Here is a 24,593-nt window from a genome sequence, read left to right on the forward strand (position 1 = left end):
AATTATAAGGCAAAATAACTATTTTTATTTATGTATAATCGTAATCAAGCTTCCATGCATAACCAAAGAAATGAAAATGAATAAAAATTGACTCCGTACTCTACCAGTCAAAAGTTTTTGAACTGTAAGATTTTTTTTATGTTTTTAAAGAAGTCCCTTCTGCTCACCAAGCCTGCAAATATTTGATCCAAAGTACAGCAAAAACAGTACAATTTTAAGTATATTTTAAAATGTAATTTATTTTTGTGATTTCCAAGCTGAATGTTATCATCACTCCAGTCAGAATGGTTGAAGAATACCCGTACATTTGTGTACAAACGTAGTAATTAGAATAGAAGTATTAAAGGGACAGTAGCAAAAAACAGACTTTTTATTTGTAACGTTAAGAAGATTGTGTCATAAAGAAGATTGTAAATAATCGTGTAACCAAATGACAAATGTTTCTAGTGCAACAAACCATTACCATCAATTAGGGAAATACAAAAGCACATGCATGCATTCAGAACTGTCTGTAGATTGGAGTGATAAGATTGTGTGTGTGTGTGTGTGTGTGTGTGTGTGTGTGTGTGTGTGTGTGTGTGTGTGTGTGTGTGTGTGTGTGTGTGTGTGAGATATGCATGGGTGTTTGCATGAGGAATGATATACAATATAACAGGAGCTAGTCATGTGATCAGCGGTCACCTTTTGACGCTGGTGTCTCTGTAACCCAGACTGTGTCATGGCTGAATTTGACCAGTGTTTTATATAGTCTGAGGAATTTAAGCAGCTCAGTAAATAAAGGAAGCAATGGCACAGCTTTCTTTACAATTACATTGAATTTACAACAGGGCTTTACTGCTTGTTTTGACACTCTCTAACATTTCAAGAAGCACCTCCTCTCCTGGTCTTAAAGATCCGGTTTTAAATTTGAATATAGGTTATGGCAGTCCTAATGATGTCACGACAAGAAAGAACTTGTCAGATTCGCACGATGTGAAGCCAAGTTTAGTGGTTTATCATTGTAGAGCAATTTCGTAACTATAATTTTCTTAGCTGATATGTGTGCACAGGTGTGTGTGTGCGTATTGACAGTAAAATACATAATGCAAAAATAATAAAATAAATATAGCAAGGTTCAAGCACATAAGGCCTTTAAGGTTCTATAATAAATGGCTAACACCAAAACACATCCATGATGGAGAATATGCTCACAAACACACAAAAATGCAATGGTTACACTATTATATTAATGTTCATTAAGCATTATTACACACACACACACACACCTGCACACACATTTTGTTGCATTGATTTCTGTAATAAATGATAGATAACAAATCTTTTACTGCAGGTCTTTTTCAGGTTTCACTAAAATCACAATCTGGAATAATTGTTAAAACTGATATGTCTGTATGAATAAAGTGGTAAACTTTCACTAAATGTGATTTTAAATGCAATGGTAATGATTTTATCATGTCTAAATGCCAATTCATAAGACAAAAACTGAAAAATACTATTTTAGTGAATTAAATGAGTACATTAGTGGTCTTATGCTGCCATCTATAGGTTAAAATTGTATCTTCAGACAGCTTACCAAGGAAATAATAGTGTTTTTGATTTTTATAACTATTTTAAGTCCATACAATGTTGCATGCTTGTTTACATGATGCATTAGTTTACTCAGTTTTGTTAAGTTTTGAGTTTACTGTTATAGCGTCACCTTTGGTCTGATCTCCATGAAACTTTGCATGCTTGTTAAAGGAGTAGTTCACTTTCAGAACAAAAATTTACCGATAATGTACTCACCCCCTTGTCATCCAAGATGTTCATGTCTTTCTTTCTTCAGTCGTAAAGAAATTGTGTTTTTTGAGTAAAACATTTCAGGATTTCTATGGTGCCCCTAGTTTGAGCTTCCAAAATGCAGTTCAAATGGCTCTAAACGATCACAGCCGAGGAAGAAGGGTCTTATCTAGCAAAACGATTGGTTATTTTCTAAAAACATTTACAATTTATATACTTTTTAATCTCTACACAGAGTACACACAGAACTAGACAAGACGAGCATTTGAGGTTAAATATATATATATATATATATATATATATATATATATAAATTGTAATTTTTTTTTAGAAAATAACCCATCGTTTTGCTAGATAAGACCCTTCTTTCCTCAGGTGTGATCGTTTAGAGCCCTTTGAAACTACATTTTTTTGAAAGTTCAAACTTAGGGCACCTTAGAAGTCCATTATATGGAGAGAAATTCTGTTTCTGTTTTCCTCAAAAATCATAATGTCCTTAAGACTGAAGAAAGAAAGACATGAACATCTTGGATGACAAGGGGGCGAGTACATTATCTGTAAATTTCTGTTATGAAAGTTAACTACTACTTTAAGAGTCATCTGACCAAGTTTTGTAAAGTTTTGAGTTTTCGTTTAGGTTTTATAGGCTTTTGGGTATATGTGGCCAAGCCCCTTTTCTATATTGACCCCATTATAGTTAATAATCAAAAAATCTACATTTTTTGGATAATTACTTTTAAACATTTCTGCACTGGTTTGGTTCTGATTGGGACATGACGGAAAAACTTGACCTCACAGAGCAAATCTGACTTTCTAGGCTTTTCATCGTCTTGACCCAAGGATTCCAAAAATAGTTTTAAGTCTATGGCAAACAGTCTATGAGTTATGAGCAGTTTTTGCGTTTTTGATTGCTGTAGCACCCCCTATTGGCCGATTGGGGTAAGTCTTTGCCAGTCTCTCCCCAAATTGATCTCTATGGTTTTGCCAAGTTTCAAGTCTCTAGGCATTACGGTATGGTCTGATGAGTTTTACGGCAGAAAAATCCTTACTATTACAATAAGGTTTAAACACTATGTGCTTTAGCCCCTAAAAATGCAAAGAAAAATCAACATTAGCAGAAATAGAATATAAATGGCATAAACTTCTTTTGTATCTACTGTACAACAGTTCCTCTGATATCTGCAGCGTGTGTAGCAGAATTGTGAAACCTGTGAGTACAAGTGAAAACTTGGCGCTGATGTAATGAAAGGGTTTGCGGACTTGCTGGGCCTTCTGTGGTCAGCAGCTAGTACAGCGTGTCTGACTGCATTGTCCTGCTCTCTGTGTGGGTCTGCTGCTGAACGCAGTGGCCTCTCAGAAACCAGGCTGGGACATTTCATTTCAGAAACAACCTCTAAACACGGGCATTCTTCACATTCCAGCCCGGGCTCCTGCTCTGCCCACTGGGCCACTAGAAAGGACAGCGTGGCGCTGCTCCAGGACACAGGCCAATACTTCTGTCTGGATGCGAATACACCAACAGACTGACTTTCTGATCTCTGACTGGAGGGCAATGGATATGTCCAAAACTAAAGGCGGCTGCCGCATTGCACAGACAATCAATGATTAGTCAGCGTTAGCTGCTAGCTATAATTATTCTACATTAAGTGAAATTAGATAAAAAGCTTAAATTAGAGGCTTGCCCTAGTTTTACCAAGCCCTAGTTAGCAATGATGACCCATTTGCTTTGATGTGATGTACGTCATTATCGTTCCATATTTTAGGTCTCCTGTACATACAGTGACCCCAAAAAGTAGATTACAGTTTATAAAGTTTTAAATATAGATATTTTTCTTACAAAAAGGCATCGATTTATTAACCCCCTGGAGCTGTGTGGAGTACTTTTATTGATGGATGGGTCCATTGTATTGGACTTCAAAATCTCAACAGCCATTCACTGCCATTATAAAGCTTGGAAGAGCCAAGACATTTTTTGATATAACTCTGATTGCATTCGTCTGTAAGAAGAAAGTCATATACACCTAGGATGGCTTGAGAATGAGTAAATCATGGGGTAATTTTCATTTTTGGCTAAACTAACCTTTTGATAAAGCTGACAAGATTATTCTGTGTTGAACATGCGAACAGACTGGTGTAATGTCAAACAGTGAGTTTCATTTGCGTCAGTTTGTGCATGCTTGCTGAAGACAGACGCTCATCTTCAGCAGGCCATATCTGAAGTGCTTGAAGTAGTGAATCGTATTGCAGTCTGTAACGAATGCATTTTGAAGGGCATTTACCTGATCTGTTGGCATCAGATAGCTATGCGATCAAAGAAAACACTTGACACAGCAAAGCGCATATAGGCTTTTAAAATGGGACTCTGTATTTATGTATGTTTGCCATAGTGTTACAGATTTGTAATCATTAACTGTGCTATGAAAGGCTGACTAACTTAATAAAGCTCATAAAGGGTAAAACTAACACAAGCATTTGTCCTCTTTACAGCGACCTGCAGCTTTTACATTACACTGCTTGTCCCGACAGACGGAGACGGATCTTTAGGCTGATTATTGACCCTGCTGTGTGCTTTTCCAGTTTAGCATAAAGAGGACGATCATCTCTGTCCCTGTATCAGTTTGTCTCTTCATTCTTTTCCTTTCTCTCTTGACCTCTGTGACAAACACACCTAGATTTTCTTCACTTGCTCTAGTTCAGACAGGAAATTACATTATATTTGCTAGTTAATGATTCATCTGACATATCTACAGTTGAGGTCAAACGTTTATACACCTTGCAGATCTGCAAAATGTGAAAATAAGAGGGATCATACAAAATACACATTATTGCATGTCCCTTATTTGTCCTAAACAGTTGAACTGCCTGCTGTCCTTCAGAAAAATCCTTCAGGTCCCACAAATTCTTTAGTTTTTCAGAATTTTAGTCTATTTGAACCCTTTCCATCAATGACTGTATGATTTTGAGATCCATCTTTTCACACTGAGGACAACTGAGGGACTCATATGCAACAATTACAGAAGGTTCAAACGCTCACTGATGTTTCAGAAGGAAAAACCATGCATTAAGAGCCGGGGGTGAAAACTTTTGAATGGAATGAAGATTCTTATTTAGCCTAAAAATAATATATTTTTTCATTTAGTACTGCTCTTCAGAAGGTACAGAAGATATTACATGTTTCCCAGAAGACAAAATAAGTTACATTTACCCTGAATTCAAAAAGTTTTCACCCCCTTCTGTAATAACTGCATATGAGTATAATTGTATATGACTCAAAATCATACAGTCATTGTTGGAAAGGGCTTAAATACACAAAAAAGCTGAAAATCCAAAGTATCTATCTATCTATCTATCTATCTATCTATCTATCTATCTATCTATCTATCTATCTGTCTCATCCATCTCTAATGTCAGTAGGGTTTTGTGATAGTGTGTGTGTGTGTGTGTGTGTGTGTGTGTGTGTGTGTGTGTGTGTGTGTGTGTGTGTGTGTGTGGGGGGGTGTGTGGGTGTGTGTGTGTGTGTGTGTGTGTGTGTGTGTGTGTGTGTGTGTGTGTGGGTGTGGGTGTGGGTGTGGGTGTGTGGGTGTGGGTGTGGGTGTGGGTGTGTGTGTGTGTGTGTGTGTGTGTGTGTGTGTGTACCTGGTATTCATCACATTGTGGGGACCAAATGTCCCCACAAGGATAGGAATACCAGTAGATTTTGACCTTGTGTGGACATTTCTCAGGTCCCCATGAGGAAACAGGCTTATAAATCATGCACAATGAGTTTTTTTGATGAAGTAAAAAGTGTGCACAATCTCCTGTGAGGGCTAGGTTTAGATGTGGGGTAGGTGTAGGGCAATAGAAAGTACGGTTTGTACAGTATAAAAACATTACGCCTATGGAATGTCCCCATAAAACATGTAAACCCAACGTGTGTGTGTGTGTGTGTGTGTGTGTGTGTGTGTGTGTGTGTGTGTGTGTGTGTGTGTGTGGGTGTGTGTGTGTGTGTGTGTGTGTGGGTGTGGGTGTGTGTGTGTGTGTGTGTGTGTGTGTGTGTGTGTGTGTGTGTGTGTGTGTGTGTGTGTGTGTGTGTGTGTGTGTGTACCTGGTATTCATCACATTGTGGGGACCAAATGTCCCCACAAGGATAGGAATACCAGTAGATTTTGACCTTGTGTGGACATTTCTCAGGTCCCCATGAGGAAACAGGCTTATAAATCATGCACAATGAGTTTTTTTGATGAAGTAAAAGTATGCACAATCTCCTGTGAGGGCTAGGTTTAGGTGTAGGGTAGGTGTAGGGCGATAGAAAGTACGGTTTGCACAGTATAAAAACCATTACGCCTATGCAATGTCCCCATAAAACATGTAAACCCAACATGTGTGTGTGTGTGTGTGTGTGTGTGTGTGTGTGTGTGTGTGTGTGTGTGTGTGTGTGTGTGTGTGTGTGTGTGTGTGTGTGTCTCATCTTTATACTGTTAAATCCTGGCTAATCTGACGCCACGTTGCACACACAAATCTCCTAATCATAAACAGAACTGTCACTGATCTTCTGTAGAGATGGGAAGCAACATTTTCCCACTACTGTCCCCTGCACTACCTCTCCTTCAGACTAAACACAGGAAAAACATCAAATCGCTGAATGAAACAGTTTGGCAGTCTACATAGGGCACAAGTCTTGTACAGACATCTAAAATGATTTATTGTTCATCAATCATCTCTAGTCTTATAATGCATCTTGCTGGTGTGGCGATTCTGAACATGTTATTGCCAAACATAGTTCATCTCTACAAGCCACGTTCATCCTGAGCATCTGTAAGCCATCTCTCTCTCTCTAATACACACACACACACTTGAAATGTTGAAAGTGCATGACCTCATATCAGATTGAGGCATATGTGTGTAGGTGTCAAAAGTACTTTGAATATTATCTTACACTGACAGAAAAGCTCTACAGTTTCTTAACATCCTGTTGTCACACATACATAAACACTGACTCAGACATACAGTAGCATGGACAGTAGATCTGTCTGAAATGATGTTATGTCTTTGAATTATCAGACTGAAGAAATGTATTGTTATTTTGGAACAAATCCAGAAGTGAAATGAAGATGCTGACTCTCGTAATCTTTATCAATTGGTTTTTGTAATCTCTCTGATTGATTTAAAAGTGAAATCAGGCAGACACAAGTATTTAAAAGAGTGATGCATTTACAGGTGTAGTTTGGTTTTCCTCAGTGGAACATAAGAGGAGATATTTTGACCACAAACTGAACTTCAGTTTGTGTTAGTAAGGTCACATTATTTGATATTTTCACATAGATTTCACACAGTCATGAGGGTCTGCAGAGTTTGTTCTCTGATGTAATTTCCTGTTTTTATTTCTCCTTTTCTGCATGTTTCTGCAAAAAAAATAGTAGTACAAAACAAAGTTATGCTGTTTTGAAATTAAAAAATGTATTTAAAGGTTAATTCATTCAGCATGAGACTTTTCGCCCTGCAGGACTGATTTCACACAGGGCAGATCTTTCCTTTAGCTTGTTCCATATGTTCTGTTAATTTCAACTGTTCCTTTCAGTATGACTTGGCAAAAACATTTTTACTCGTCCCCTACAAGTGTACTTCCTTTCAGTGTGCTGTTTCAAACAGGAAGTGTCATAAAAAGCTCAGTGACTTCATGTTCATTGACCTTAAGCGACCTTGCCTAGTCAAAGCATGCATGAATGTTGCATAATGAGAAATGCCCTTTATATTAATAGTTCTGGAACACTAAGTGTCTGTTCTCTCAAAGTCCATCATAAAAAAGAATCCAGCTGTGCTGCAATCTCTCCCGAAGACACAAGTACACTTCAAAGTGCTACTCTCGCAAACACTATGAAGCCTTCATAGGACGTTCTAGCAGTTATGTTCAGACTGTATTTGCACGCAGCAGGGGCTGTAAAGGAGTGTGTGGAGGTCATGAGAAAGCCACAACCCTCCGGATGGGTGCGTGGGTATTAAAATGAGGCCCAGTGCTTTATGATATTAATGGACTGTGTGAAGGAAGATCAGAAGAGGAAGAGATTACCACTAAATAGATAGAGTGTCCACATTATGAGACAAATACAGTTCAAGTCAAAAGTTTACATACACCTTGCAGAATCTGCAAAATGTTAATTATTTTACTAAAATAAGAGTGATCATACGAAATGAATTTAATTTTTTATTTAGCACTGACTTGATTAAGAGATTTCACATAAAAGACGTTTACGTACAGTCCACAAGAGGTCCTTTGTTTGTCCTGAACAGTTGAACTGCCCGCTGTCCTTCAGAAAAATCCTTCAGGTCCCACAAATTCTTTGGTGTTTAGCATTTAAACCCTTTCCAACAATGACTGATTTTGAGATCCATCTTTTCACGCTAAGGACAACTGAGGGACACATATGCAACTATTACAGAAGGTTCGGTAACACTTTATAATAACTACACACTATGAATCATTAGTTAAGCATTGGTAAATAGTTAATTAATCATTTATAAAGCATTCCTACATTAATAGACATTTGTAAGCAGTTTATAAATACAGCTATAAATGCTTTATTCTTGTTTTATAAGCATCTGTATAATATGCTTAATAATCGTATTTTTATACTTTATTAAGGATCAGTTAATCATTTCTAAATGAAGCATTATATTATTTACAAACCGGTTAGTTAGTAGTTGTGAGTGGTTCATGGGATCATTTAGAAAGTGTTAGTAAATGATTCATAAACCATTTGAATGCACATTTATACATCTTATTATTCAGACATATATTAACAGACATATAATAACATATTCCTACTGTAACTCATAATTAATTCAGGCAGTTCTAAAACATTTACTAGCTGTCAGTTAATGGTTTTTGTGAGCTCATCTAAAGTGAGGACTATTTATGCCTTGTAAAGTGTTTACAAAGTCATTCTCCTGTTCTGGCGATATCACTTTTAGCATAGCTTAGCATAGATCATTGAAACCTATGAGACCGATATAGCATAGGAGAACGGCTGAATGGATTTCAAAATGGTAAAACTCAACTTATTAACACTTTACAAGCCATAAATAGTCCTCATAGCTGTATTTATAAAATGTCTATTGATATAGGAATAATCCTTTATAAATGATTAATTAACTATTTACCAATGCTTAACTAATGACTCATAGTGTGTAGTTATTATAAAGTGTTACCGAAGGTTCAAATGCTCACTGATGCTTCAGAGGGAAAGATTATGCATTAAGAGCCAGGGTTGAAAACTTTTTGGATTTGAAGATCAGGGTAATTGTAACTTATCTTTGTCTTCTGGGAAACATGTAAGTATCTTCTGTAGCTTCTGAAGGGCAGTACTAGATAAAAAAAATAATAAAAATGAGACTTAGGCAAAATAAGAAAAATGTACACATCTTCATTCTGTTTAAAAGTTTACATCTCCAGCTCTTAATGCATCATGTTTCCTTCTGGAGCAACAGTGAGCGTTTGAACCTTCTGTAACAGTCCCTCAGTTGTCCTCAGTTTCAAAATCATGCAGTCATTGTTGGAAAAGCTTCAAAAACAAAAAAAATACTGAGAAATCCATTTTTTTTTAACAGCATCAGTTTAACTGTTCAGGACAAACAAGGGACTCATGAACAACTATCACAAAAAAAAAAAAACACGGATGTGGATCATTCAGGTAACAACACAGTATTAAGAATCAAGTGTATGAAAACTTTTGAACAGCGTCATTTTTATAATTTCAACTTCAATAATTTTCTCTTGTGGACAGAAAATGTATTTTATGTGAAATATCTTATTCAGGTCAGTACTAAATTAAATTAAATGAATTTTGTATGATCCCTCTTATTTTGGTAAAATAATTAACATTTTGCAGATTCTGCAAGGTGAGATATCTACTGTAGTGGCGTACCACAAATCTAATCCGTAAATTGGGGTCTTACTCCCAAGCAGTGACACCTCATGTGATGGTTATCTACTATTTAGCATCTTTGTGCTCCACTGAGATGTTTTCCTTCCATATTTCAAAATCTCTATCATTCAAAATGTTTATTCAACAAACTTTGTCATTGTCAGACAGTTTGCGACTTGTTTCCTTCCAGCTCTGCATGAGAATCAACATTCAGTCCTCGGACATGATCCATTGTTTCCTGTGATTGTGATTCCAAAATAAATACATTTATGTCATATTAAAAAGCCAACGTAAGCACACGTTTTCCTTTTAAATGGGGCACTTCCTTTGCAAATGACTCTTGATAGGTAAATCTATCCTGAATTTAATTTGGTATATAAAATTTTGACAGAATGTGTGCCAGTTAGTAATAAGATGAAGATCATAAGAGCGAATGCTCATAATATTTCAACAAACATCTGGTTTTGACAGCATCTTTTTGTTTCAGATCACCATTGAGAGAGACAGTGGCCTAGATGTCAGCTCCCCCAAACACGGCAAGATTGACCCCAATAATGCCCCTCATGTAGGGGGAAACCAGTGGGCTGGAGGCACAGGTACAGTAAATCATATCCTATTGCACTGTGTATCAAAAGGTTGGATTACAAAACTTGTCCACTTATTGCAAATATAGCAAATTTTAAAAGGGGTATTAAGACTTGTATGGTTTAATTTAACATAACTGATGTCTCTTACTGAAATATGTAGTAGAAAACCCATTAAAGAATTACATTATTTTAAAAAATCCACATCGTTACAAACGTATTTTGTGCTATGAGGGGTGCCATTATTTATGACGTGAAATGGTTGCACTCTGAGTGCTACAGGTGCAACCTGTTGCTATTTTTACCGGAACACAACTTGGAAAATAAAATACTGATCTGATGACCACAGCTACTGAAATAGCTTACAGGTGGTGATGGATATAAGCGTAGGCTTAAACCAAATGCAGCACCATCAATTTTCCCCCACAAGGAGTCTAAACGCCCCCGGATATCGAATGAAATCCACGTTGAGAAAGTCCTACAGTGGCTGCAGCATCATGACAAGCATTGGCTTGTTAACATCCTGCCAGGATGGCATCTAGCGTTTCTTGTGTCTGCCGTTTGTACGCTCTTTCAGTAGCTGTGGTCTACTAAAAGCCTTAAAAACATCAGGACTAAAGTGGAGAGAACAAAGACGCGGGTCTTTAGGAAGTTTTATTTTTCCACGGGAATCTTCCTATTCATTTATCCTCTTCTTATAGCTAGGAAAAGTAGTGAAGAATTACATCACTTCTCTTGTTGCCCCTCGACTGAAAATTACAACCACATTTTCCAAGTTGTGTTGCGGTAAAAATAGCAACAGGTAGCGCCAGTAGCTCACTGAGTGCAACCATTTCACGTCATCTAAATAATGCCGTCCCCATAGTCCAAATCTATAAAAAAGGAGTAAGAGACATAATTTACATTATATTTAGCCATACAAGTCTTAATACCCGGGGTTCCCTTTAAAAAATACAGTACTATAGAATCTAAGTTTATCAGTCAGTATCTCATGCAAATTAATTTAATAGCAAATGATCTAATGGTTAATTGTTCTGCTTAAAGGAATAGTTCACCCAAAAATAAAAAATACTCACCCTTAGGCCATCCAGGATGTAGATGAGTTTGCTTCTTAATGGGAACAGATTTGGAGAAATTTAGCATTACGTCACTTGCTCACCAATGGATCCCTTTGCAGTGAATGGGTGCTATTGCCAGAATAAGAGTCCAAACAGCTGATAAAAACATCACAATAATCCACAAGTTATCCTATGAAGAGCCTTGAACATCCATGAAACATTTTAGATGCAGAAATGCATGTAAAATGTTCTTCAAAATGGTTCTTTGAGGAACTGTTCATTGAAGGATCTTTGGGGAACCAAAAATGGTTCTTCTAGCATCACTGCAAAAACACTCTTTTGGAACCTTTATTTTAAAGAGTGTATTGTGAAGTGTTTGGACTCTCATTCTGACGGCACCCATTCACTGCAGAGTATCCTTTGGTGAGCAAGTGATGCAATGCTAAATTTCTCCAAATCTGTTGTGATGAACAAACAAACTCATCTACATCTTGGATGACCTGCCTTTACTTGTTTTTTATAACTGTAAAAAAGGCAAAAAATGTAGTAGTCTTTTAACCCTAATAAATAGTGTTTTCATCTAGATCACACTCCTTTAAGAATATTTAAACAAACCTTTTAAAGTCTCCAGTTATTGTGCAGTGCACACACTGTGATCAGTGTCAGCACACATGCTGTTTTTCACATTTGCTTCTATCATTTATCAAGTATATCACTTATATGGTAACTCAACATAGTGCCTGTATGTTTGTGTAGGCGGCAGAGATACAGCGGGTCTTGGAGGGAAGGGAGGCCCTTACCGTCTGGATGCCGGACACAAAGTTCACCAGATCTCTCAGGCGGAGAAAGACGCTGTGCCCGATGAGGTGAAGAGAGCAGCGCGGGAGATGGGGGAGAAGGCTTTTAAGCAGAGGTACACCCATCTGTCTCTCTCATTCATCACTCACTCGGTTCAAAACCTCACAGATTTCTCCAAAAAGCCTACACTTGACCCTGTGTGACCTTTACCCTCCGGCCTGAGTGCTTGTTAATCTCTCCAGATATTCTGCAGTGCTCTCTCAATGAAGCTCACAAACACTCTGCGCTTGTGAAAGTGTATGACTATATTCATGTGTGAGGCTCTGTTTTATGTACTGAGCTGTCTGAGTATACAATATATACATTAGTAAAGCCTATGTCCTTTGATGAAAAGGCAGCTTTCAATTATATTTTATCCTAATTCCATAATATTTTATTTATATTATAATAATTATGTGAGTAAAACGGAAAATTTGGTTTGAAAACGGTTGGTTTTTTAAACATTGAGAACATCAGAAAAAAGTGACGTTAAATGCTGGAATGAATATGTGTTTGCTAAAACAATCGTTTTTGGCTATTTAGGTTAACATGATTTAATAACCACATGGCCTAAGTGACGATAGAGGAAATGGAAAGTCATTGCAAGACGACAAAAACAAGCCATTTTTGGAATAGCACACACTGAAAATTCATTCACAATAAGACAATCAACCTGCATCGAGTGTAGTATTACGCTTTGAAACAGACCGGAGATATTATTATGAGTGGCTCATAAAAAAACAGCATGTTCCAGATCACAGAATAGACACTATAGAGCCGCAGAGCTCTTCAACTGGCCCAGATATCTTAAATATGCAGCCTGTGAATGCTGCGATTCATTACACTGCATGAAGCAAGTGAGAGTGTAACGTCATGAAGGAAGCCTCTGTTTGGCCCAGTGGACTGCACAAAGCTGCACAAACATACACTTACAAACGTAATGTGATGCATATTTGTCAGTCATGCATTAATTAAACAGGACACATTTCTATAACTGAGTGTGTTTAAAATGCACAATAACCATATTTATGATCAATGAAACCAGTTAGTTTTAATCTCACACATTTTAACTAAATAACCATAGTTTTTAACTGGATAAATGTTTCGCGATGAACAGATTCCCTAATAAACCCCCCCAATAAACAATGTGATTTCTTTCTCAGCTTCACAGACATAACTGACTGTTTTTGTAACTTGTGTGTTTTTTAACATAAACTTGCGTGTATTTGACAGTTTAAGAGCAATAAGATATGAAAGAGAAGTTTAGTTTAGTACTCACATGCCGGTGATAGCCGCTTTCTGTCCTTGATCTGTTCGAATATGTGTGCTCAGAAAACCATATCAGAAGTAGAGTTGTCAAAAAGCACCCGGTCCGTTACTTTCGGTACTGAAATTTTAAAAACGCCCATTTTCTGCTGAGTCTATTTTTTTAAACACCGCTGATTGGCCATAGTGTTCACATGCACTATGGCCAATCAGCAGTGGACATTTTTAAAATTTTAGTACCGAAAGTACCGAACTCTGTACTTTTTGACAACTCTAATCAGAAGTTTGAAGTAATATGGTTTCAAACGTATGATTTCAGCATGATTGACATGATCATAAAAACTAAACAGATGTTTTTAGCAGAGTATCTGAGGTATGAGCTGTTTGAAGTTTTAGTATAAATGTATAAATCTGGAATCAAAAAATCCTTTTTTTGAGAATGCTTTTTTTTTAGCAATGCATATTACTAATCAAACATTAAGCTCATTTGCATTTAAAGAGCCATGCACGAAAACAGCGTGTTTCTTCTTCCACTCAAAATAGGCATTTTCAAAATTATATAATAAACAATATGTGGGGTATTTTGAGCTGAAACTTCACAGACACATTCTGGGGACACATGAGACTTACATTATATCTTGTAAAAAAAAAGGCATAATATGTCTGCTTTAAAGGGGGTTTAATAGGCTTTTTCTTGTTCTTTTGAAATTAAATGGGTTTGCTAAAGTTACTAGAAGTAACAACTTTTTCTTCAATTCTAAGAGATAGAGGACAGAAAATGCTTTTTGTTTTTGATGCAATAAATCTTGAATAAGATTAGGAGTGGACAAACACTAGTTTAGAATATGGCCCCTTTTAAGGCTGAAGCGTGTCACCATTGAAATTAGTGAGAAAATCAAAGCTTGTCTTTATCTTAAACATCAGAGGCTGATGGAGAGGAATGCAGCTCAGTGTGTTCTGTGGTGAAGAGTATTTGACTAGAACCCCAATATAGATGAGCAGCTTTTGATGTGGCCACTGAACACCATACCCGGGTCATGCCTGTCATCCAGGACTGCTTGAACTCTGTAACCTTAACAAATCCATACACTTGTGCTATAATCCAAAGATGATGTATGGTAGATCAAAATCAATCATTTAAACTATAATAATTATGACTTGACGTAAAATAATTATAACTTATTTTAACAATCTTTTAAAATGCTGATAAGTGACCCCGGACCATAAGTGTCAGTTTTGTTTTTGTTTTTTAATTAAGATTTATACATCATCTGGAAGCTGAATCAATAAGCTTTCCATTAATGGAAAGGTTTGTTAGGATAGGATAATATTTGGCTGAGATACAACTATTTGAAAACCAGGAAATTTACTAAATGTCTTCATGGAACATGATCTTTACCTGATATTCTAATGATTTTTGGCATAAAAGAAACAAATCCATCATTTTAACCCATACAATGTATTTTTGGCTATTTCTACAAATATAAATGTGCTACTTAAGACTGGTTTTGTGGTCTAGGGTCAACATATGATCAAACTTTCATCAAATCCATTATTAATACCTATTACCTACTAATATTTGTGCACTAAAATAATGCCACATCCTAGAGTATGATATGATACCAGGAACTGACTTAATGTTAATTGAGAATAAATTACAAAATAGCAATAAAAACAGTGTGTAGTTCTAAAATACTATACTATAAAATAATATGATTTCCTTCTTTACAAGTTGTGAGTTCTTTTCAATGCATAGTATTAAGACGGGGTCATGAAATGCAAAGCAGGATGGGTGGATGTTCGTTTGTAATGCTGTTGAATTCTTTAACTCTCTGACGGCTTTGTGCTGCACATTTTTGTGATCTGCATGCTATCTGTCACGTTCACAATATTTCAATCTCAGCTGAGATGGCTTGTGTCAGGGGTTTCCACAGGAAGAGGAACTTTATCTACAGTACCTTTTTTGCAAGTGTGTGTTACACTCGAAACTGTCATTACCTTGTAAAACTGATCTTTTCATTTCTGCAACTATGGTGCAGGAAATGCTGATTTTTTTTATTTAATAGAGTTTGGGCTCAGCAGTATTTTTAACAGTTTTGAAAGAAGGCTCACTGAGGTTGCATTTTATTTGATCAAAATACAGTAAAAACTGTGAAATATCATTACAGTTTAAAATAACTGTTTTCTGTTTGAATATATTTTCGAATGTAATTAATTCCTGTGATGCAAAGCTGAATTTTCAGCATCATTACTCCAATCTTCAGTGCTGCTCAAGAAACGTTTCTTATTATTATCAAAGTGGAAAACAGTTCGGCTGCTTCTTATTTTTGTTGAAACTTTGAAAAAAGTTTTTCAAATTTCTTGATGAATAAAGTGTTACTTTTATAACATCATAAATGTTTTCACTGTCACTTTTGACCAATATATTGCATCCTTGCTGTATGAAATCATTTATTCTTTTGAAATTCTTACTCACCCTAAACTTTTAAAGGTAGTTTATATAATTCAATAAATGTGGTGACATGATTAGGGCAGGTTTTTAAATGAAAATGACCATTTAGAGTACTTTCTGAGGTTTACGAAGATCCCTGATCTTGGTACAGGAATGGCATTAACTATTGCTTAATTCTTCAATTATTACTTGCATATAGTGGGAGATTTACACTGTTCTGCAGAATGACCCATCAGCTATTGTTTTCTTGTTTTAACCTTAAATTTCACAATTTGCCAATGGCTTAAAATAAATGAACAATTCAACAAAATCTCAACTTTTATTAGTTTTGCTCAAGTAAATCTAGTGTTGAGTGCTGCAAAATATAACTACTATATAGTCATTAGGAACAATTGTGTCTATTTCGGTTATGTCTGTGTTGTGAAAGTGTTAGTCAACTGAGTGAAGCAGTAATTTTTTTAACTCTCATTGGCTGCATGGCCACGCTGGCCAGTTCTCTCTCCGGTCTGTGGACAGGTTTGGAATTCAGTAGAAAATAGCAGCAGCAGTCTGTCCTCTCTCCAATAACACTGTGCAAAGAATGTGAGCTTCAGAGGCCAGACAGGAAACCCACAGCCTGTGTGTGTGAGAAAGAGAAGCACGGCAGGAAGAAGGAGAGCGATAATACCGCGAGTGAGAAGAAAGTGCTCCTTACATGTTCCATTATCTGTTATAGCACAGAAACAATCTAGCGGCACATTTGTGACATTTTTGCTCCAGGTGCTGATGGAGAGGTGAGGGGTGATTTGGTTTGAAAGGAAACACAGTGTCACAGTATTTTGAGATGGGGCTTTAGATCACGCTGTCTGGTCTGATCTCACGCCTGATAGTGGCGATGTGTGAGCGCACCTGAACTCTGTGGGCCGCTACGGTCTAGACGTTCTTCACACTCTGTTTCCTCTTCATGACATCAAACGCCTTTCGCATGCTCACACACACACACGTCCATGCAGGCACAACCTGGGTCTGAGCAAAAGAGCAGGATTAACTGAGGAATCGGTTTAGGGATTATTGGCTTCACACCACCTGTGCAGCAGAACCCACCTAAATGACTTGGGGCAATCTCACTAAACCTCACAGGAACATGGTCTGGGTCATATTTCACCAAAATAAAATAATGTGACCCCTGGACCAGAAAACCAGTCTTAAGTAGCACGGGTGTATTTGTAGCAGTAGCCAAAAATACATTGTGTGGGTCAAAATTATATTTTTCTTTTACACCAAAAATCATTAGGATATTAAGTAAAGATCATGTTCCATTAAGATATTTTGTAAATTTCTTACCATAAATATATGAAAACGTAATTTTTGATTAGTAATATGCATTGCTAAGAACTTTATTTGGACAACTTAAACTTGAAATAGTTGTGTCTCGGCCAAATATTGTCCTATCCTACACTCTTAAAAATAAAGGTGCGATGCCATACTGTAGCAGAACCATTTTTGGTTCCACAAAGAACCATTCAGTCAAATGTTATCTAAAGAATCATCTCTTTCTTACATTTTTATGATCTGAAGAACCTTCTTTTGCCATCTTCAGATGTTAAAGGTTCTTTATGGAACCATTTAGACAAAAAAAAGTTATTCTATGGCATCATGAAGCACCTTTGTTTTTAAGAGTGTTACAAACCATACATCAATGGAAACTTATTTATTCAGCTTTCAGATGATGTATAAATCTCAATTTGACTGGTTTTGTGGTCCAGGGTCACTTATACTAATATACATTTATACATTATGATTGTTTTATGTTTTTTATTTGTGCTAATGTAAATTTCAAAAATCACTACAACATTTTTCCAGTAATAAAAGCAACTGAAAATGTAATAGGAATTACAAAAAACAAACAAATAAATGCATACAAAAAACTGTAATATATAGTAAATTGTCTAGGTATATTAAAGAAGATAACTGTACAAAAGAAGGCCAAAATGCTAGAAAAAAAGGTCCTTATCAACCAGAGGGACAGGGCCTGTTAAAAATTAACAGTAGTTAAATAAATCATTATTAATATATTTAAATAATCAACCTAAAATAAAATGTATTTTGTCATAATTGCAGAGAGAAAAAAAAAACATCTTAAAGGGTTAGCTCACCCAAAATTGAAAATTCTGTTAATAATTACTCACCCTCATATCGTTCCAAACCCATAAAACCTTGGTTCATCTTAAGAACACAAATGAAGATATTTTTGATGAAATCCGAGAGCTTTCTGACCCTGCATAGACAGCAATGCAACTGATACATTCAAGGTCCAGAAAGGTAGTAAGGGCATTGTTAAAATAGTCCATGTGACATCAGTGGTTCAACCTTAATTTTATGAAGCTACGAGAATAATTTTGTGTGAAAAGAAATAAGAAATAATGACTTACTGGACAGTTTCTTCTTTTCCATGTCAGTCTTTGACAGCCTTTGCCTTTGAGTTTGAAAAAGGTTTGAAAACCACTGAAATAGGCTTTGTTTTTTTTACATAATTTATTTATTATTTAATGAAGTGTGAATTGGACATGCTTTCTTGACATTGGTGCAGAGATCATCGTGGGTGACTGATGACCTGGTGTAGCTCTTACACCCACACTGATGATGGAATAAAACACTGAGTGGGTTTTGAGCACCTGGGTGTTTGTTGCGTGTGTGGGTGCTGGTCGTGGAGCTGTTGGGACTTGCCCTAAGAGAAATGTTTATCCTACACCTCCTGCTCTCAAGTGTGCGTTATTCTCTATCTTGACAGCTGTACTTAATGTGTGACTAAACAGAACCTGTCTTGATCAATGTCCTCCGAAATCCTCATGCCCCAGAACACTCCTTAAAGACTTACTACACATTGTTCACAAGTTTAAACCCCTCAGGCAAAGAATCTAAATGAAGACAGATTTTCTAAAGAAAACGTTGGTTGCTAATACCTGTACAAAACTCACAGCCGAGATGCTAGAAAGTTACAAATGTGAGGTTCTAGAGTGGTTGCTGAGTAGTTGCTTAATAAGACATATGATTTATTCATGTCTGAAACACAAACAGATTGAGACACTGAAGTTTTAAACAGTATGTATGGTTTGAGCTTTGTTCAAATCTTACATGAGCAGTATTAATGAAGGTGCTTTAACTGTAAACACTGCAGAATGTGTTTGTATGTTTAATGTATTGCGTTTTTATTTCAGGCTCAAGGAAATTGACATGAGCGAGTATGATGCCACCACCTATGATCGTTTCTCAGGAGCAGTCAGGCGACAGGTCCAATCACTCCGCATCATTCTGGACAGTCTGCAGGTAAACATTAGTTTGAATTTCCACTGAGGAAAGCGATATCTTTGTCGTACTATTCTTGCATCTGTTTATGGTGATTTCCAAGGACAGTGCTGCTCAGTGCATTTGTTGGCTGCGTCTTACAAGCTGTTGTTGAAACTAAACAACTTCCTTGTTTACAACCTTGTTTCAGTCTCTTTCACACTCATAAAAAGTTTCTAATGGTGGAACAATGTAACTAAAATCACCATCACGAACACAAAAAACAATCATCATAAAAGTTTCTAGGCAATTCAGTCAAAAGTACAAAAGCAGCACTCAGATATACAGCATTGAAGTTACATAAGTTATAATGATGAGATTTTGCCCTCAGCCAAAACTATTTGCTATGTAACAAATAATAGATTAATAAGACCAAAGACTACCTGTTAGATTTACCCAAAATGAGTATATATCTCATATTTAACCTCTATAGAGACATCAGAGTCAGTGGCGAATTCCAGAAGAGCTGTCCAATGTAATGCTCCTCTCGGTGGGTTCATGAGGGCTGAATGGCTGGTGATAGCCTGGAGATAGTTACCTCAAAATATCCAAAAAGCACCGAATTATGTCTCATAAAACAACTAGGGCCAAGAATGCTGCACTGGTCTCTTCACGCAGTCAACGGTGCTCTTTGGATATTTTGAGGTAAATATCAAACTGAGAAGATGAAATACTCCACGGCACTCGTATAGAAAAAGTTAAAGTTAAAAGTGTAGATCTTGCCAGGGTGAGGCTGCTCTCGGGGGGTTTCATGAGCACTGAATGGCCGCTAACTGATTGATTTGCAGCAAACTTTCAAATAGACATTATCTTTATTAACAAATCGCATTTTTGAAGTCTATACAACTACATTATTGCCTAAAAAACTCTTAAAACTACATCCCATGACACAGAAACTATTATTTATAAAATTATAGTGGATTTGGGCATCGGCCATGGCACTTGCTATGAGAAAAACCACAAGCGAAGTGATACAAATGGTGAAACGGTTGGAGTTCTGTTATCACTAGAATATTGCACTTGTATCAGCCAATCAGATTCGAGGACCAGAAATAGATTGATGAGAAAAAAAGACTGCCAGCTAGATTTACCCAAAACAAATTATATCTCATGTTTAACCACTCTAGAAATATCAGAGCCAGTGGCAAATTCTAGAAGATCTGGCCGAGGTGAGGCTGCTCTCGGCGGGTTCATGAGCACTGAACGGCCATCGACGCCCTGGAGCTCACATCTCTAAAAAACATTGATGCAAATTTTCTAATAGACGTTATCTTTATTAAAAAACTGCATATTAGAAGACTAAACAAGAACATTCTCGCCTTAAAACTACATTCTGTGACACAAAAACTATTATTTATAAAAATTATAGTGGATTTGGGCATCTGCCATAAAACTCACTGTGAGAAATACCACAAGTGGAGTGATACAAACGGTGAAACGGTTGGAGTTCTGTTATCACCAGAATATTGCACTCCTATCAGCCAATCAGATTCGAGGACCAGAAATAGATGAATGAAACCAAAGACTGCCCATTAGATTTACCCAAAACGAATTATATCTCATGCTTAACCACTATAGAGACATCAGAGCCAGCAAATTCCAGAAGATCTGGCCGAGATGGTGAAACGGTTGAGTTCTGTTATCCCTACATTATCACACTCATCTTAGCCAACCAGATTCGAGAACCAGAAAGAACAGCACAGAAAACTGCTGATCTCACTTGATTAGTTGCGTACTATAGTACTATAGAAGAGTCATTGGATTGCAGATTAGTCTGAGTATTCATGCAAGCTCTAGTGTGCACATGCACACATGAAGACACGCAACCACTCCTTTTCCTTTAGCTTTTCAGCCAACTCACGAGAGTCAAGACATCCTGTGACACCCAAAAGAACATGCGCTGTTATTATTATTAGGCGCCCGGCCCTCTGATTGGTCTGTCGATATGGATCCAGGCGGCCGTCATTCTGTATGGAAGGATGTCCGGTAGCGCGTCTGATCTTTTTTGTTTGGGTGTGGGTGGACGGAGCACTGGAACATGGGTGGAGTTTCTCAGAAAAACGCTGATTGAAGACCAGCTGGTTTCCCCGTCCACGTTGAACATAGCTTGCAGCGGCGGCTCATTCTGATCTGAGATCTGTGTTGCGCTCTGAGCTGAGTGCACATGGGGATTCCCTGTGCTGTGCGAACAGAGCACCGGCTCCAGCCACAGGGAGGATCGGGTTCCTCTTTGGCAGCCCGTGTGAGGAGCTCTGCTCAAAGACAGATGTGTTTATGTGAAAACATGGTGACAAGGATTATCTCTGTCTGTCTTTCACAGTCCAGTCCTCTAAATCAGCGCTATCTACTTTCACCTACAATAGCGCTGTAAAGAGAGCTGGCAGCCTCACAGGCATGTGTGTGGTCCAGATGAGCACATTGGCATCGCTCCGCACAGGTTCTGTCCTGAGAAGAACCTAACCTCCACCTCACCCTGAGCCTTTCTGTTCACCGCTTGGGCCTTTTCCAGATAGTACTTTGGCTGGTGCCTATTCATTTGCTCCTGTGAAGATGCCGACACACATGCTAACAGCCAGAAGTTTGGAAACATCTACTCATTCTGTATTATTATTATTATTTTCAACATTTTGGAGTAATGGTAGTTTTCAACCAACTTTGTGAGGTACATCTTGCAATGCTTTTTAAACACTATGGAGGTCCACATACGTGCTGGATACTTACTGACTCCTTTTCTTTTTCTATCCAGCCTCCAAATCCAAAAATAACTATTTGAAAAAATAATTCTAAAATTTACATTTTAGGGGGGCTTTTTAAACGCTGTTTATATTGTAAGTTGTAACTTGTAAGTATTGTATGGTGAACAGGTGAAGCACAGAAACACATAAACAACAACAGCTCTTCATTCCATCAAAGGAATGCATATGAAAGCTGTAAAAAAGAGAGCAAAACAGCACATTTGAAGATGTGCCTTTACTCTGTAATCACTGCTCATCATGTCATGTGTTTTTCCACAGCTGATTCTCCCAAACATTCACACACTTACCTGACAGATAAGTGTTTGCAGGTTGTGCTGTAGCTTGTGGTACATGTACTCATTTGTACTCTGAGACCACATGCTGTTATATTGTGAGCTGGAGGACTTCTATTAATGGTGTTTACAAAGGTAAACATCACTATATTGCATATACAGTGGTAAAAATAATTATTTAATCCCTTTCTGATTTTGTACGTTTGCCCACTGACAAAGAAATGATCAGTCTATAATTTTAATGGTAGGTTTATTTGAACAGTGAGAGACAGAATAACAACAACAACAAAAAAAACAGAAAAATGCATTTTAAAAAAAGTTATAAATTGATTTGCATTTTTATGAGTGAAATAAGTATTTGACCCCTTTGCAAAACATGACTTAGCAAACCCTTGTTGGCAATCACAGAGGTCAGACATTTCCTGTAGTTGGCCACCAGGTTTGCACATGTCTCAGGAGGGATTTTGTCCCACTCCTCTTTGCAGATCCTCTCCAAGTCATTAAGATTTTGAGGCTGACGTTTGGGAACTCAAACCTTCAGTTCCCTCCACAGATTTTCAGTGGGAATAAGGTCTGGAGACTGGCTAGACCACTCCAGGACCTTAATGTGCTTCTTCTCGAGCCACTTCTTTGTTGCCTTGGTCGTGTGCTTTGGGTTATACCCATCCACAACCAATTTTCAATGCCCTGGCCCTGACGGTACATGGCCCCGTCCATCGTCCCTTTGATGGGGTGCAGTTGTTCTGTCCCCTTAGCAGAAAAACACCTCTAAAACATGTTTCTATACCCTGTACATGTGCTTTCTTGAGCAGGGGGACCTTGCGGGCACTGCAGGATTTCAGTTCTTCACGGCGTAGTGTGTTACCAATTGTTTTCTTGGTGACTGTGGTCCCAGCTGCCTTGAGATCATTGACAAGATCCTCCTGTGTAGTTCTGGGCTGATTCCTCACCGTTCTCATGATCACTGAAACTCCACAAGGTGAGATCTTGCATGGAGCCCCAGATTGAGGGAGATTGACAGTTATTTTGTCTTTCTTCTATTTGCGAATAATCACACCAACTGTTGTCACCTTTTCACCAAGCTGCTTGACGATGGTCTTGTAGCCCATTCCAGCCTTGTGTAGGTCTACAATCTTGTCCCTGACATCCTTGGACAGCTCTTTGGTCTTGTTCATGGTGGCGAGTTTGGAATCTGATTGATTGCTTCTGTGGACAGGTGTCTTTTATACAGGTAACAAGCTGAGATTAGGAGCACTCCCTTTAAGAGAGTGCTCCTAATCTCAGCTTCTTACCTCTATAAAAGACACATGAGAGCCAGAAATCTTGCTGATTGATACGGGATCAAATACTTATTTCACTCATTAAAATGCAAATCAATTTATAACTTTTTTTAAATGTGTTTTTCTCGATTTTTGTTGTTATTCTGTCTCTCACTGTTAAAATAAGCCTACCACTAGAATTACAGACTGATCATTTCTTTGTCAGTGGGCAAACACAAAATTAGCAGAGATCAATTTTTTTTTCCCTCACTGTAGGTCAAAAGGGTTGGCCTGGCAAAAAAAGTTTTGAAATATGCGTCATAAATCTAAGCCTTGATGCGTTGTGTTTGTTTGTGGTCATGTTCTGTCATCATTCAGGTCTGAAGTCAGTATAGGTAATGCCAGCATTTGTGTGGAAATGGAGCATTAGAGCGGTTTCTCACACAGACTTGAGATGTGACACAGAATAAAGCAGATGATCTCATCCATTCAGTCAGTCCCTGGAGTGCTGCCTTCCTCTATGTTGTTTCTTCAGCTCATGACTCTTTATTACTTCACACTTCTGTTGAAAACTTTTGCAAGAGCATACAGTATGTGGTGCTTTCCTTACTACCTGCATTATAATAATGGGTGTATGACGTGTTTATGTCTGTGAATGTGTCTGAATCTTTGTCCTTGCATGCCTGTCTTTGTACGTGCTTGTGTCCGTGTGTGTGTGTGTGTGTGTGTGTGTGTGTGTGTGTGTGTGTGTGTGTGTGTGTGTGTGTGTGTGTGGAGGAGTGACGTGTTGGGTCATTGTTCTTCGTGGAGATCTGACATGCTTACTCATATAATGAGAGCCACATGTGGAAGTGCTTCTATGGGTGTTTGTTGATATTTGGATCTATGTTTGAAGCCGAGGAGGTCAAGGACCCGCTGGGGGTCGGGGTCATGACTGAAATCTGCATGCTAGCTCACAATTCAAAACACTTTGCAATAAGGGTTCCATTTGACAGCATTGGTTACCTATAATAGTTGATGGACAATTTTTGTAAAGTGTTAGTAATCTTAGTTAATGTTAATTTTAGCTAATGCATAACTAATGTGACCTTCAAATTCTTCAGAT

At 37.6% G+C, this 24,593-nt stretch overlaps 1 protein-coding gene across 1 annotated transcript in view; it reads left to right on the forward strand.

The window, feature by feature from the left end:
* Positions 1 to 24,593, forward strand: part of vwa8 (von Willebrand factor A domain containing 8) — a 135,757-nt gene that overhangs the window by 95,198 nt on the left and 15,966 nt on the right. Inside the window, exons 38-40 of the mRNA XM_073845801.1 lie at positions 10,168 to 10,276; positions 12,079 to 12,235; positions 19,075 to 19,183. Coding sequence (XP_073701902.1) covers positions 10,168 to 10,276; positions 12,079 to 12,235; positions 19,075 to 19,183 — 375 coding nt within the window. The remainder of the gene's footprint in view (positions 1 to 10,167; positions 10,277 to 12,078; positions 12,236 to 19,074; positions 19,184 to 24,593) is intronic.

The sequence above is a fragment of the Garra rufa genome, chromosome 8 (genome assembly GCF_049309525.1).
Source record: "Garra rufa chromosome 8, GarRuf1.0, whole genome shotgun sequence".
Lineage (NCBI taxonomy): Eukaryota > Metazoa > Chordata > Actinopteri > Cypriniformes > Cyprinidae > Garra > Garra rufa.